Raw genomic sequence first — 15,135 nt, forward strand, 5'->3', positions numbered from 1 at the left:
AGAGAGAGAGAGAGGAGAGAGAACAGAGGATGTGCAGAGAGAGAGAGAGAGAATGTGCAGAGAGAGAGAGAGGGGGGAGAGAACAGAGGATGTGCAGAGAGAGAGAGAGAACAGAGGATGTGGAGAGAGAGAGAGAACAGAGGATGTGGAGAGAGAGAATGTGCAGAGAGAGAGAGAGAAAACAGAGGATGTGCAGAGAGAGAGAGAGAACAGAGGATGTGCAGAGAGAGAGAGAGAACAGAGGATGTGCAGAGAGAGAGAGAACAGAGGATGTGCAGAGAGAGAGAGAGAGAGAGAACAGAGGATGGGGAGAGAGAGAATGTGCAGAGAGAGGGAGAGAAAACAGAGGATGTGCAGAGAGAGAGAGAGAACAGAGGATGTGCAGAGAGAGAGAGAGAACAGAGGATGTGCAGAGAGAGAGAACAGAGGATGTGCAGAGCGAGAGAGAGAGATAGAGAGAACAGAGGATGTGCAGAGAGAGAGAGAGAGAAAGAGAGAGAGAGAGAGAACGAGAACAGAGGATGTGCAGAGACAGTGAGAAGAGGATGTGCTGTTTTTGTGCAGCATTTTGCCATAGCAAATTGTAGACACATGCACTGAGAGTTGACAGTTACCCTGAATGGAACGAGTAGTAAAGGAAGACCAAAGGTTGGCTTGTCCTTTATCTCAGTCATTAGCAGCTGGGAGATGTACTGTGTCCACTGTTAATAAACCAAAGACAACATGGCAGTTTATAACTCACTGGTTAACTGAATAAGACTGCAAGCTTGCAGGTTTTCTGGGGTCAGTTTATGTGTAAACATTGCATGAATATGTGCGGCATGTGTGGAACCAAATATTACTACTTACAAAGACTTGTACCAGAGTATGTGTTATAAAAGCATGTCACTGCATATAAATAAGTGTAAAACAGCCCCAAAGCACTGAACAATATCGCATTTGTGGATAAATGAATACAATAAATTGAAGTAGTGTTACCACAAACATTTCTCCAGGACATCCACTAGGTGGCACTCTAGCACCTGCAGTAGGGAATTTTGTAAGTGAAATGTTTCTGATAGAAGATATTTCTGCATGCTACAAGAAAAAAAGTATATACATACCAGAAAATACCAAAAAAAATGGATTAGTCTTAAAAGAGGCTTTTTTATTTTGTTAAATTTTAACTATAATCCGTAGAGGACAACTACTGCAAATGTATGCATTTCTTTCAACCTTTATGTGCAGCGCCCACATTCACTATATTGCCAAAAGTATTGGGGTGCCTGCCTTTACACACACATGAACTTTAATGGCATCCCAGTCTTAAATCCTTAGGGTTCAATATTGAGTTGGCCCACCCTTTGCCGCTATAACAGCTTCAACTCTTCTGGGAAGGCGTCCACAAGGTTTAGGATTGTGTCTATGGGAATGTTCCACCATTCTTCCAGAAGCACATTTGTGAGGTCAGGACTCTGTGCAGGCCAGTCAAGTTCCTCCACCTCAAACTTGCTCATCCATGTCTTTATGGACCTTGCTTTGCGCACTGGTGCACAGTCATGTTGGAACAGGAAGGGGCCATCCCCAAATTGTTCCCACAAAGTTGGGAGCATGAAATGGTCCAAAATGTCTTGGTATGCTGATGCCTTAAGAGTTCCCTTCACTGGAACTAAGGGGCCAAGCCCAACCCCTGGAAAAACAACCCCACACCATAATCCCCCCTCCACCAAACTTTACACTTGGCACAATGCAGTCAGGCAAGTACCGTTCTCCAGGCAACCGCCAAACCCAGACACGTCCATCGGATTGCCAAACAGAGAAGCGTGATTCGTCACTCCAGAGAACACGTCTCCACTTCTCTAGAGTCCAGTGGCGGCGTGCTTTACACCACTGCATCCCACGTTTTGCATTGCACTTGGTGATATAAGGCTTGGATGCAGCTGCTCGGCCATGGAAACCCATTCCATGAAGCTCTCTACGCACTGGTGTTGTGCCAATCTGAAGGCCACACGAAGTTTGGAGGTCTATAGCTATTGACTCTGCAGACAGTTGGCAACTTCCGCACACTGTGCGTTTCAGCATGCGCTGACCCCGTTCTGATTATTTTACGTGGCCTACCACTTCGTGGCTGAGTTGCTGTTGTTCCCAGTTGCTTCCACTTTGTTATAATACCACTAACAGGTAACCATAGAATATTTAGTAGCAAGGAAATTTCACAGATGGACTTGCACATGGATATTGCACAGGTGGCAACATATCACAGTACCACGCTTGTATCCACGTAGCTCCTGAGAGCGACCCATTCTTTCACAAATGTTTGTAGAAGCGTCTGCATGCCGAGGTGCTTGATTTTATACACCTGTGGCCATGGAGGTGATTGGAACACCTGAATCCAATGATTTGGAGGGGTGTTCCAATACGTTTGACAATATAGTAGTGTATATAGCCAGTATAATATTTGAGACACAATTTAAAAATAAACAAATAAACCTAAATAATGCATTTTATAATATTTGTATTGCTTGGTGTAACAGGAGGTGAAGATGAGGTCAGGCTCCAGACCTCGTGTGCCAAAATGTAAATTTATCTGGATACTTCGTAGCACTTTTTGGGATACTCTAATGAGAAAATGGAGGGAAATAAACAAAGAGAGGCACACTCTTCTAAACTGAGAAAATGGAACAGATTTTGTTCTTAATTAACAAAGGGGGGATCTGCTCCGTTTTCTATGTCTGTGCCAGGCACAGCATGAAGAGCAAGAGACCTGGAACTGCTTACTCCACCTCCCACTGTCTGCCCACCTATCCCCTGTCAGCTAAGAATAAAAGGGAGGAGCAGGCTGTTAACCTTGCATTTGCCGGGGTTAACAGCAGGGCATATAGGCTTTCAGTGAGCTTTCGAGGAGCTCCAGTGCATATATGCATACTCTGTCCATGTAGTGTGTTCACAGCATGGGCAGAGAGAAGCATGTGAGCTGGCAGACAGTTCACATCCCGTTCTCCAGGTCCAATCTGGTGGGGATCTTCAGCAGTTCTATATGAAAAACTGCAGTCAATTAACAGTGAAGAAACTGCCTTCACATGACGTATGTTAATGTGTGTAGAGTAACGCACTGTGATGTAATCTGTTTAGTGAGGTGAAAGTAAAAAAAAAAGGCCAGACAGAAAATAGTTCTCAATTTATTGCATGAAAAGTTTGGATAACTTGTCCCAAATTGCTCAATATCTAATACTTATCAACATGATCAGCTGTTTATAACCTTAAAGTGTATGTCCAGCCAAAACTTTTTTTTTCCCTTTGTGCTTTGTAGTAGGGCAGGTTGGAACCCGTGTCAGGTTTTTACTACTATTCAAAGCCCGGTTAGAGAGCTTTCACCTTACTTAAGCTGGCAACACACTATCAGACTCCTCACCCACACTAAACAATGTGGATGGAATATTATTCAGCTGTTGCTACTATTTTCTGACAGCCGTCTACAGCTGATTGGCTGCACTTTTTGGGATACTTTAAAGAGACAGTAGAGGAATAGAAAAAGAGTGGCACACTTTTCTAAACTAAGAAAATGGAGCAGATTCTGATCTTTATTAACAAGGGGGTGATCTGCTCCAGTTTCTATGTCAGCGCCAGGCATAGCATAGAGAGCAGGAGAACTAGAGCTTGTTGTATCACCTTCCACTTTTGAGGAACTGAAAGAGATACATTTATAGAATTCTCTGAAATAAATTGCATTCAATTCATTCATACAGCTTGTACACTGGCTACATACGGTTGTGATACATATGTGGGTGACAGGAAATGTATACATTTGGAACCGATGTCCTAATAAATAATGGAGCTATCAAGAAAAAAAATCCTGAGCGGTTAGCTGGATATAATTCTCATATCTGCTGATAGCTCTCGGCCTGCGCAGTTCCGTGCTTTATTAGGCGGCCTGGTTCATGCATGAGATCCACAATGTAACTCTCTGGAAGAGCTTTTGTCCCTGGTCTCAGTGAGTCACTGAACAACTTGACTTCATTCCAAGCACGACCATAGTCACCCCGTTCCAGAGTACAAGCGATGCCAATTCTGTCTGCTACAGCCTAAAAAACACACACGTTAGAGTACAAGAAACGCAAATCCTGTCTGCTACAGAGTAGAATATATACACATTATAGCCTGTTGCCTATCTGACACTCACTGTGTGGCCCTCAGGGGCCCTTGCAGACAGTAGTCTGTGTTTACCTTGCCTAGATGCTTATTCAGACCAGTGAGGGAAAAATATTTACGACACTGAGTACTAGAAGTTAATGGCTGGGCAGATCTCTTTAATGCTAGCTTTCTTTTTTCTGTGTTGTCCAACTCTTTTCTCTTGTAATATGTTTTCTCTCCATTGATCATTTTAGGAGAAATATCAAATGAATATCAGATGTGTCCCAAATACATTTTAAGAGGGATGTAGGAAGCGCAAATGTGAAAGGACTGATCTGTAAAGGAACTGTTATAGCAGTAATCTCTAGCAGTCTCATGTATTGTGTCTCCAGTCTATAAATCAGTCAAGCAAAACAAATGACAAACGCACTCATCAATTCGTTACCAGCTTTACAGCAAGGTGCACATGGAAGGGCTTCAAACAGTAAGACAGAAAAAAGTTTCCCAGCAAACTCACCAGCCAGCATGCAAAAAAACCTGTCTAACCACTAAGGTTAAAAGCAGAGGTTTGGATACACGTCTTCTGCAGAAAATGTTATGTGGCCCTTTGTTGATGTCAGGGGTTGCACATGAGGCCCTCTATATCAGCAAGTATTTTTGGTTTCTTGTTGTATTTACTTTGTTCTGATGTCTTACGGTTGGTGACATGGCAGGCAGTGTCCACTTCCTGTTTGCCACTTCTCCAATCCTAGGCAATCTTCAGTGATGAAAGGGGCGGCACAAATGTGATTATTTCAGCACAGTTTTCTGCATCTTTATACTGTTGAATGCAGGTACCATTCTGATGTCCATACAAGGGACATGTGTATGACAGCATGACACCCTGTAGACACATGAAGAGGGTTACATGACCCAGAGCGTCATTTAACCCAGGAGACTGGTGACATCTAGTGACAGAAAATAATTACTGCAGTGGACAGGGTGAGAAGAGGTGAGCATTGCAGCCAAAGCTGTATTTTTAGGCCTGGAGGATAATCATAAAAAAATTTTTTTTTACTGGGGTTGGGTTTTAGACATAAAAGAGAACTATGGGGTAAGTGTTTTCCCCATAGTTCTCTTTAGGGTCATGGGAGGAGGTTAGTATATGCCCTCCCGCTATTGCCGCAATATACTGAGAGCGCTGCAGCCGGGATGGATCCCGACAATACTGTCTGGATCCACCCAGCTGCGTGAGTGAGAGTTTGCTCTACCTATCTAGAGGCAGAGCCAGCTGTGCCCGCCCCCTCCTCCGTTCGTTCCTCCACTCAGCGCTGAAGGATTGGGGAGGGGGGAATCCCTGCAGTGAGCGGTGACTGACAGTGAGTGACAGTTGGCTCTGCCTATCTAGAGGCAGAGCCATCTGTGCCTGCCCCCTCCTCCGTTCGTTCCTCCACTCAGCGCTGTAGGATTGTGGAGGGGGGGAATCCCTGCAGTGAGCGGTGACTGACAGTCACTGCTCACTGCAGGGAGACGATCGGGAAGTGAGCAGATCGGTGCATGTTTCTGCTCTAGTCCCGATCTATAGAGCCGACCTGTGACAGCTTCTTTGTCACAGGTCGGCTCTAACTATGAGGATGAGTGGAAATCCCTCACCTCTTAGATCTCTTTTAAACCTCAACTAGTTTATTTTTTTTCTGCTAAATCACTGGGTGTTGCTGATCTCTTCCAGCCTCTTTCAGCCATGTTCTGTCTTCATGCACTTGATCCAGCATCTGCTGAATATCATTGCTGTGGACCACCTTCCTGATAGTGAGAACTGTGGACCATGCCTACACTATGTGTGTCAGAGCAACTACCTTTAGTAGGAAGGCAGCAGGGGAGCAGCTGGGAGACAAACAACACCCTATAACAGGAAGCACCCGCATGACAAGATCATCAGGTATTATTTTAACAGAAGCTGTAGATTTATAGAGATTGAAAACCGCATGAAAAATGTGAAATTGCATGAACATGTCAAAGCTTATATGTGATTATAATGACTGGGTTTAGATCTATGTTAAAAAGTCCTTTAAAAATCCATATCTGTGAATGCATACCTTATACAGCAGGGCTCGGTGATAGAATATCCCTTTCTTAATCTTCCCGATGGGAACAACATTACTGTTCAGCTCAAATTTAAGTTCACTGATATGGAGCTCCCAGCTGAATTCATGCACTCCTTCTCTCTCTATCGCACCGCCCATCCTTTCAGCCACAAACCTGAGTGGAATACGAGAGGATCCATCATACTACAGAGTTTTGTCTCAAAAAAGATGTTTTACTATATACAGCCCCCCAATGATTGCTGCAATTGTTCTCAGATCATTACAAGAATTAAAATGGAAATGTATGCGGCCGTCTCAGTATCTTCACTGTTCAGCTGCATATTATGGAAGATTTAAAGCCGACATAAAAACTTAAAATGAAATCCGTTTTGGTCTGAAGTCTGTAGAAAGAAAATGTAATGTGCCCTAGCCAGGCACATTGTATCCCCCCACGCCATCGCCAGATATCCTAAAGTTCCTTCATCTCCGACATTTAGGGCAAGTTCACATCTTTTTCTCGATCAGCTCTTGATGCTTTTTTGCAGCGTTTTTACCGCGCGATTGGCTACAATCTCAATACAAATGAGTAAACTAAACGTGAGATTGTAGTCCATCACGGGAGCGAGCTTGGAGTGGTGACTACTTTAGAACACACAGGGACCATGGGGAACAAAAGTATGCATCCTCCAGGAGGAAGGACAGTGTCAGCACCAATTCAGAGATTATTGGAGGATCTACAGCCGAGTGACACAAATAAGATACATTTTTGTTAATAGTTAAGGTTCTTGCATTTTTAAGATTTGACTCCTGAGTTTAGTGTCACTTTAATTCTCCAGATCTAGCAAAAAATTAAATATCAGTTTTGGGTGTACCTTTAAGACAAGGTGACATGCTGCATACTGCCTAGCCTTTATCAGACTAGGTTTACTCAATATTGTAAATGGCAGTATCCAAAGTAACCCATAATTATAAGTAATTAGAAGCAATAAGCAATTGGTTGCTATGGGTGAGTACACTATGCACATCATTGCCATTGTTTGCACTGCCTTGATAAAGCAGAACTCCAGACTAAGCAAATATTGTCTAAATACAAGAGTCATGTATATTCCTGTTTGAATCATGATTTTGTATTTCTTCCAGATCTGTGCAGTAACCCAGTGTGAAACTTTGGCTCTGTAAAGGAGACTCCTGTAATAAGACCAGGCACTGCTGTGCTCTCTTCTTGTGCAGGGTGACTGGTCTTATCTCCACCCCCTCCTGTAGATTTCTGCAGGCAGCCTATGCTGGTTGGATATGCCGGGCCCCTCCCACAGCTCTGCCACAGGCTATATATAACCCAGTGATGATGTCACCACTACATTTATATAGCAACATCTGGGATTTCAAAGGCATTTGGTGCACACAAAGTCGATTTATATTCTTTATGTAAATAAAATACATTAAAAATAAAGTTTTGGTTCCCGGAGTTTAACTACAAACACATGTAGTCATATCGGCTGGTTTTGCCTTAATAAGCAGGTGTCTTACTTACTGTGCCAGAGCTACCACTTGCTCTCGGAGGTGTGGAAGAGGAAGGATTGTAGTGGACGCCTCTGAGATATAGTCATTTAATTCCTTGTCACATGGTGGGAACCAGTGCAGGGTCTCAGGAGTGGGGTCTGGTTGAGCTATGACCCGGGATACCTCATCTTCCTCTTTCACCTTCTCTTCCTCCTTCTTCGCTTTGCCCTTTCCTTTGCTGAAAATAGATCAGATATTTACACAGATGTAGTCTTCTTTACAGAGGTGTTGTATGGAAATAGTTATAGTGCATCTAAAACCAGAACTTTTTTTGTTTCGGACAGAGTAGGCAATGGTTACCCTGTCAGGTTTATTTGATGTGTGCCATTGGGGAAAGTCCTCTTCACTTCCTGTGCTGGACACATGGCAGAAAGTGAAGGGAAATCTCTTCAAAGTGAGTAGAAACCTTATTTTGTCAGGGAAATCTCTTCAAAGTGAGTAGAAACCTTATTTTGTCAGGGAAATCTCTTCAAAGTGAGTAGAAACCTTATTTTGTCAGGGAAATCTCTTCAAAGTGAGTAGAAACCTTATTTTGTCAGTTGTTAGCTGTCCTTGTTGGATGATTTCTCTATTTCTGTTCCAGTGACAACTGTAATATTTGGATTCACCATCACTTTTTGATCACCAGGACAAATAGAATGAATCTCACTGGCAAGGACACAGACAGCAATAAAAACTGATAGTTGAATCATTCTATCCAAAACTAAAAAAAGTTTTGATTAGAGATGCACAAAGTCAGCACACAGTACTGAATTGCATACATACATTTGGATACAGTGACATCCCTCTGAAAACGCTAGCTGTCATACTAACCTACTTCTGACTTCAAGTATGCATCAAGTCTGAGCTCCTAATCTGCATACATTTTAAAAACCTATGACTGAAGCTGGCCATACACTGTTAGAGTTACGAATGACTCGCAGGAATCATCCAAAAATGTAACATAGTTACATAGTATTTGAGGTTGAATAAAGACATTAGTCCATCAAGTCCAACCTATTAGGATCTCATTCTAGGAGTAAGGGTGGGTGACCGTGACCATGTGACCATGGGTCACAGTGGGTGACCATGCTGGCTTGACAAGTCGATTGTGCTGGGCTAAAAATTGTTGACCAAACAGTGACTGCAGTAAATGTTCGGGTATTCTGACAGCGTCAGTGGGGATTCCTCCATCTAAGTTGTTTAGGGGTGGATGGAGGAATCTGTAAGAAATCTAACCTCCCTGGCGGTAATCCCGAGTGTGGCTGGGGGGTTAATTTTCAGTACCAAAAGAGGTAACCCCGAGCCACACACGGGATTACACTGTAGTGTCACTTACCTTGTCCCTACGAGCCCCTGGTGTCCTCCCGCTGTGTCCTCCGGCCGATGCCGGCATCCGTCTTCCGGGTTCCTTCCCTGCCAGTGTCGGCGTCGCAGGGGGGCGGAACCGGCAGCAATTTCAAAAGTGAAAAGTAAACACAATATGGCACACAATACATTGTAATCTGTAATGATTACATTACTGTATCAAACCATTTCACCTCAGTTTTGTCCCTAGAGCTTTGTTTTGTGCCCTGCCTGCACTTTTACCGTTCTTTCTGCCTGGAAACTTGAGAACGTCCATGGCAACCCTTGTTTGGGCAAATTATTCAGGGTTTTTTTTGGTTTGATTACATTATTGAGTTAAATTTATTATTATTATTTTATAATTTTTTATAATTATTTATTATATTATAATTTATGATTTCGTGTTTCAAACTTTATCATACCCGGGTTGTCTACCAGACTCTTTTTTTGGACAGATTTAAGTGAGTTATTCCTAAGAATTACAGGCCTACAATATAAAACAACAACTTTCCATGCAAAACAATGTACCGCTTTGACATTCAAAAATACTGACATAATCAGACCGCCAGGGAGGTTAATATATGGCCAGCTTTAGACCATAGTGACACCAGAGGATCATCATGACAACCAACAACCAGCATTTTCAGGAGGACAGCAATGGTGGCCCACCTATTACTCTCATGACAGGTTTCCTTTAAGACTTACTAGGTTTTTAGCTGCCTGAACTCACTGTTGCCTCTGTGTTGTGATTTATTAAGTAAGAATCATGTAGGACAGCCATGCAATATAGGAAACACCAAAACATATATGGGAAAGCACAGACATACACAAGCAGTGTTTTCTTTAAGTGAATAATTTGAGTTGAAATTAGAATCCATATCAATAAATCTCCAGCCACTGGACAGTGGAATTAATACCCCACAGACAGATCTAAATGACAAAGCTAGGATCTGACCCCTGGGATGCTATGAGAAGCCGCACCACTGTGTTCCTTAAAGGGAAATGTATAATCTCTGTATTGTTTTAAGATAAACATGTGGAAGTGATCAGCCTAATGTAAGTCATATTATAAGTATCACTAACTAAAGGTTAGTTAGCCTTTAAAAGGTAAAATTTTGATAACATTTTATTATAGTTTTATTTCGTTGAATCCATCACATGATCACAGAACAGCGGCCATCTTGTTCAGCTCATAAAGTACTTTACAACTTTTACAATTCATCCCTCACAATACAATGTTTTTGGCATATACATGTGAAAAAGTGTCAAAATAAATCATATTCTTTAGAACAACACCCACCAAGGTCACCAAACCATGTGGCCACGGCGCACTTTGTGTGCTACACACGCTCTAGGAAACTGTCCCTACCATAAAAAGGTCACTTGGTTCGGTTTTTGCCTCCCTGGCCAAAGGATCCCTGGTACTCAAGACCATGCAAAAAGCCTGTGCCATGCTTGCGGTGCCAATATTTGCCAATGGCACCCCAAACGTGACAAGAAAGACACATAAAGCAAAGGTTTTTTTGCCGTGTTTGTTGCATACAGGGCAGTCCACTGAAATGAATAGGCTGCTCTAAGTTGACGTGCAAACAGTGCATGGCAAGTGTGAATGGGGCCCAAGGGTATGTGTGGATGGGCTGTGGCCTTGGGTTGATGGCATTAGTTTGAGATCAGTTTGAGACGCTTTGGAAAATAATTCAGACGTGTGCATTTGACCTGCTTCTGACCTGCAAATGACTTGCATCATACAGGTTTTGCATTCCCATAAACGTGTATGGGAATACAAAACCCCCTTGATAGAAACAAAAGCCCGTCCACTCAGGCCTGAACAATGCCTGGGAGGTTTAATCTATTGCAGCAACAGAGTTCTTTTTCATATTTAAATGTGAATAAAAGGTGATAGATGAATGCACACCTGGCAGAGATATAGCTGAATGTGATGTTAGCACGTGCTTTGCTTTCTGGACACCTAGGCCTACATATAGTTATGGAGAAGCGAAGCTGAACCTTTTCAGCTTCAGTTGTGGTGCCAATACTGTGCTACGAATATGAAGTCCCATAAGAAAGAATGGAAACTACCACAACAACTACAACACACACAGGGACCATGGGAAGGACAGTGTCAACACCAATTCAGAGATGATTTGAGGATCTACAGCCGAGTGATACACAAATAAGATACATTATTGTGAATGCATTTTTAAGATTTAACTCCTGAGTTTAGTGTCACTCCAAGTACTGTTTTACATCCATGCATTGCTTTACATGTGTTGACATGTTGCAATTTATTTTAAATAGCACCCCAACACACTATAGCAATACACATTCATTGCAATGCGTTTTGGTGCGACAAAAAATTGGTGACGTCCAATTTTTGGGACATTTTGGTGCGTCAAAAGCCCATTCAGTTCAATGGCCTGCCCTAATGCAATGCACATTATCATGTGACATATTGCGCATTAATGCTCGTGCATTACAGCACCACAAAAATGTAAATGGCCCTTAAAGTTTTGAGAGGAAAAGTCCTGCCTAATGTTGACAATACATGTGGCATTTTCAAAAGCGTTTTATTGACTTAAAATCAAAGAAATGATCACATGGCAATTGAAGGGTCCTCTGCAACAGGCCACTCACAATGTTTAATCACTTTATGGTCCTTAAAGTTGAACTTCAGGTCATCACCTCTCTGACCAGAGAAGACCTTGTATTCATTGATAAAAATACTAGGCATTCACTGAATGGCCGCTGTGCCGAGTGAGCGATACCCTGTGTTTTCACAGCAGAGGCAGTATAGGACCTGGGAGATCATAGCACAGGCAACTACAGTTTTTTTACACCCTTCCAGGTATAAAATAATAAAATACTGGGGCAAGCTGGACCACTGTATATATATTATATTGCCAAAAGTATTGGGACACCCGCCAAATCATTGGATTCAGGTGTTCTAGGAAATTTCCTTGCTACTAAATATTTCACCGTCAACTGTTAGTGGTATTATAACAAAGTGAAAGCAACTGGGAACAACAGCAACTCAGCCACGAAGTGGAAGGCCATGTAAAATGACAGAGCGGGGTCAGCGCATGCTGAAGCTCACAGTGCGCAGAGGTTGCCAACTGTCTGCAGAGTCCATAGCTACAGACCTCCAAACTTCATGTGGCCTTCAGATTGGCAGAACAACAGTGCGTAGAAATCTTCATGGAATGGGTTTCCATGGCCGAGCAGCTGCATCCATGCCTTACATCACCAAGTGCAATGCAAAGCGTGGGATGCAGTGGTGTAAAGCGCGCCGCCACTGGACTCTAGAGAAGTGGAGACGTGTTCTCTGGAGTGACGAGCAAAACAAACGACAAAAGCACTCAACAATTTGTTACCAGTGACGAATCACACTTCTCTGTCTGGCAATCCGATGGACGTGTCTGGGTTTAGCATTTTCCAGGAGAACGGTACTTGACTGACTGCACTGTGCCAAGTGTAAAGTTTGGTGGAGGGGGGATTATGGTGCGAGGTTGTTTTTCAGGTGTTGAGCTTGGCCCCTTATTCCCAGTGAAGGGAACTCTTAAGGCATCAGCATACCAAGACATTTTGGACAATTTCATGCTCCCAACTTTGTGGGAACAGTTTGGGGATGGCCCCTTCCTGTTCCAACATGACTGTGCACCAGTGCACAAAGCAAGGTCCATAAAGACATAGATGAGAGAGTTTGGGGTGGAGGAACTTGACTGGCCTGCACAAAGTCCTGACCTCAACCCGATAGAACACCTTTGGGATGAATTAGAGCGGAGACTGCGAGTCCGGCCTTCTCGTCCAACATCAGTACCTGACCTCACAAATGTGCTTCTGGAAGAATGGTCAAACATTCCCCATAGACACACTCCTAAACCTTGTGGACGCCTTCCCAGAAGAGTTGAAGCTGTTCTAGCTGCAAAGGGTGGGCCAACTCAATATTGAACCCTACGAACTAAGACTGGGATGCCATTAAAGTTCATGTGCGTGTAAAGGCCGTCGCCCCAATACTTTTAGCAATATAGTGTACATATAAATATTTATACCTGGAGTTCAGCCTTAACGCTCAAACAACAAAACTGTGGAGGGTATAGGCTGCAGCCAATGAAATGCCATTAGAGGGACATTTAAAATTATATATGACTGGCCAGCATACTTTTTCTTTAAGAGAATGAGGATGAAAATCTCTGCTTACTAAAAATGAATGAACTGATTAAATATCTTTACAACACAGTAAAAAGTGTGAACCTGCGTGATATAAATGACACACGCTTTCATTTTTTACTTTTATATATGTCTCCCAGTTTGTTGCCCTGAAGTCCGTCACACGAGGCGTTCTCTTAGAAAACACATCTGCTTCGATTTAGGCGTCCGCTCATTCATAAAAAAGAATTGGCTGACACATTCCATGGCTTGTCTGTCTTTCAGTGGAGGATTTCTGAGCTCTCCAGAAAACGCCACTTGATTCTAAGCCGTGCATGTTTTATATTAATTAGTGCAAAGTAAAAACATCTGCAGGCTGGAGACCAGCGTTACATTCGCTTCACTGTCTTGGGTGGCTTATGAAGAAAAAAAAAGGAAACATTCTGTGAATTTATCCCACCCTCAGTGGTTCCTGAAGGCCTAAAATCTATGAGGACCCATTCAGACCTAAAGAAGAACTCTAGGCATAATAAAACGCAACCCTTGTAGTGGGGCTAGCCCCTCACTGCAAGGGTTAAGTGCTCATTTTGGACTAGGGTCTATAATAACAAAGGTATATTCACCCGAGCCTTAGTCCGGCTTGGCTGCTAGACCGGTCCCTGCAGCCTCTCTCCCCCTCTGCTCCAGCGATCTAAGGATGTGTGAGTCATCTCGTCTAATACAGTGTAACAAGGACACATAGGGACATTCTGTGGAGGGGGAGAGAACCTGCAGGGACCGGTCTAGCAGCCCTAGGCCAAAACAAGCACGTAACCCTTGTAGTGCAAGGGTAGCCCCGTTGCAAGGGTTACATTTGTTTTGCCTGGAGTACTTCTTTAAGTGTTTTGTTGTGGTACATTATTGCACATGGAACATTAGTATGGCACGCAGTATGAATGGGCTGCCAACTTACCATGATGGATGTTAAAACATACATGACCCTTTTTTAGCAATACACAGTATAAGTGTAGATGTTGTAGTGTGCTGTGGTGCACTGAATGCTACTCTACTGCGTTGGGGTGCTATTCACAATGAATGGCAGCACAACACACCACACATAGAGCAAGTGCATTGCCGTGTGTTGTGGTCATGGGCATTAACCTATGTATTTAAGCTCGCTTTGCCGCAACACATGAGTGTGAATGGACCTTGAGGTCTGAGGAGCACCTGATGTCACGGACATCCTGTAACTGCAGGAAACAACTCATTGTGAGAGGGATCCACTGTGTAGTTATTTAAAGTGGATGTCTTCTCCAAATTTGCAACAGAAGAGTGATAGGGCCAGCCTGAGTGACTAGGTGCCATTTCTCTAACAAACACTATAGCAGGGGTGGGCAACTCTGACCCTCTAGCTGGACTTTAACTACAAATCTCAACATGCCTCTGGGAGTCATTATTATTATTATACAGGATTTATATAGCGCCAACAGTTTGCGCAACGCTTTACAATATAAGGAAGACATTACAATTCAAGACACGATGTTAAGGAGGGCCCTGCCCCTGAGGGCTTACAATCTAAAAGGGAGGGGCAAGTGATACATGAGGAGGTAGCTGTGTGGGGATGAATTGTTTGAGAACAGGCTGGTTGAGTGGTTAGGTTGAGGTGGGATAGGCTTCCCTGAAGAGATGAGCCTTAAGGGATCGCCGAAAGGCAGTCAGAGTGGGAGATAGTCTGACAGGTTAGGGTAAAGACTTGCAGAGGATGGGAGAGACTCTAGAGAAGTCCTGGAGGCAAGCATGGGAGGAGTTGATGAGGGAGCTGGAAAACAGGAGGTCTTTGGAAGAGCGGAGTGGGCAGTTAGGGTGATAGTTTGAGACAAGGTTTGAGATATAGCCGGGGGCAGAGTTGTGGATGGCTTTGTAGGTCGCTGTTAATATTTTGAATTTTACC

At 43.3% G+C, this 15,135-nt stretch overlaps 1 protein-coding gene across 1 annotated transcript in view; it reads right to left on the reverse strand.

Moving 5' to 3' along the window:
* Nucleotides 1-3,808: 3,808 nt before the first annotated feature.
* Nucleotides 3,809-15,135, reverse strand: part of ARMC3 (armadillo repeat containing 3) — a 53,174-nt gene continuing 41,847 nt past the window's right edge. Inside the window, exons 16-18 of the mRNA XM_018564186.1 lie at nt 7,705-7,911; nt 6,186-6,348; nt 3,809-4,061 (exon numbers count right to left, since the gene is read on the reverse strand). Of these exons, the coding sequence (XP_018419688.1) occupies nt 3,858-4,061; nt 6,186-6,348; nt 7,705-7,911 (574 nt within the window). The 3' untranslated portion in view covers nt 3,809-3,857. The remainder of the gene's footprint in view (nt 4,062-6,185; nt 6,349-7,704; nt 7,912-15,135) is intronic.

Source organism: Nanorana parkeri, unplaced genomic scaffold, assembly GCF_000935625.1.
Source record: "Nanorana parkeri isolate BGI_ZX_2015 unplaced genomic scaffold, ASM93562v1 scaffold23, whole genome shotgun sequence".
NCBI lineage: Eukaryota > Metazoa > Chordata > Amphibia > Anura > Dicroglossidae > Nanorana > Nanorana parkeri.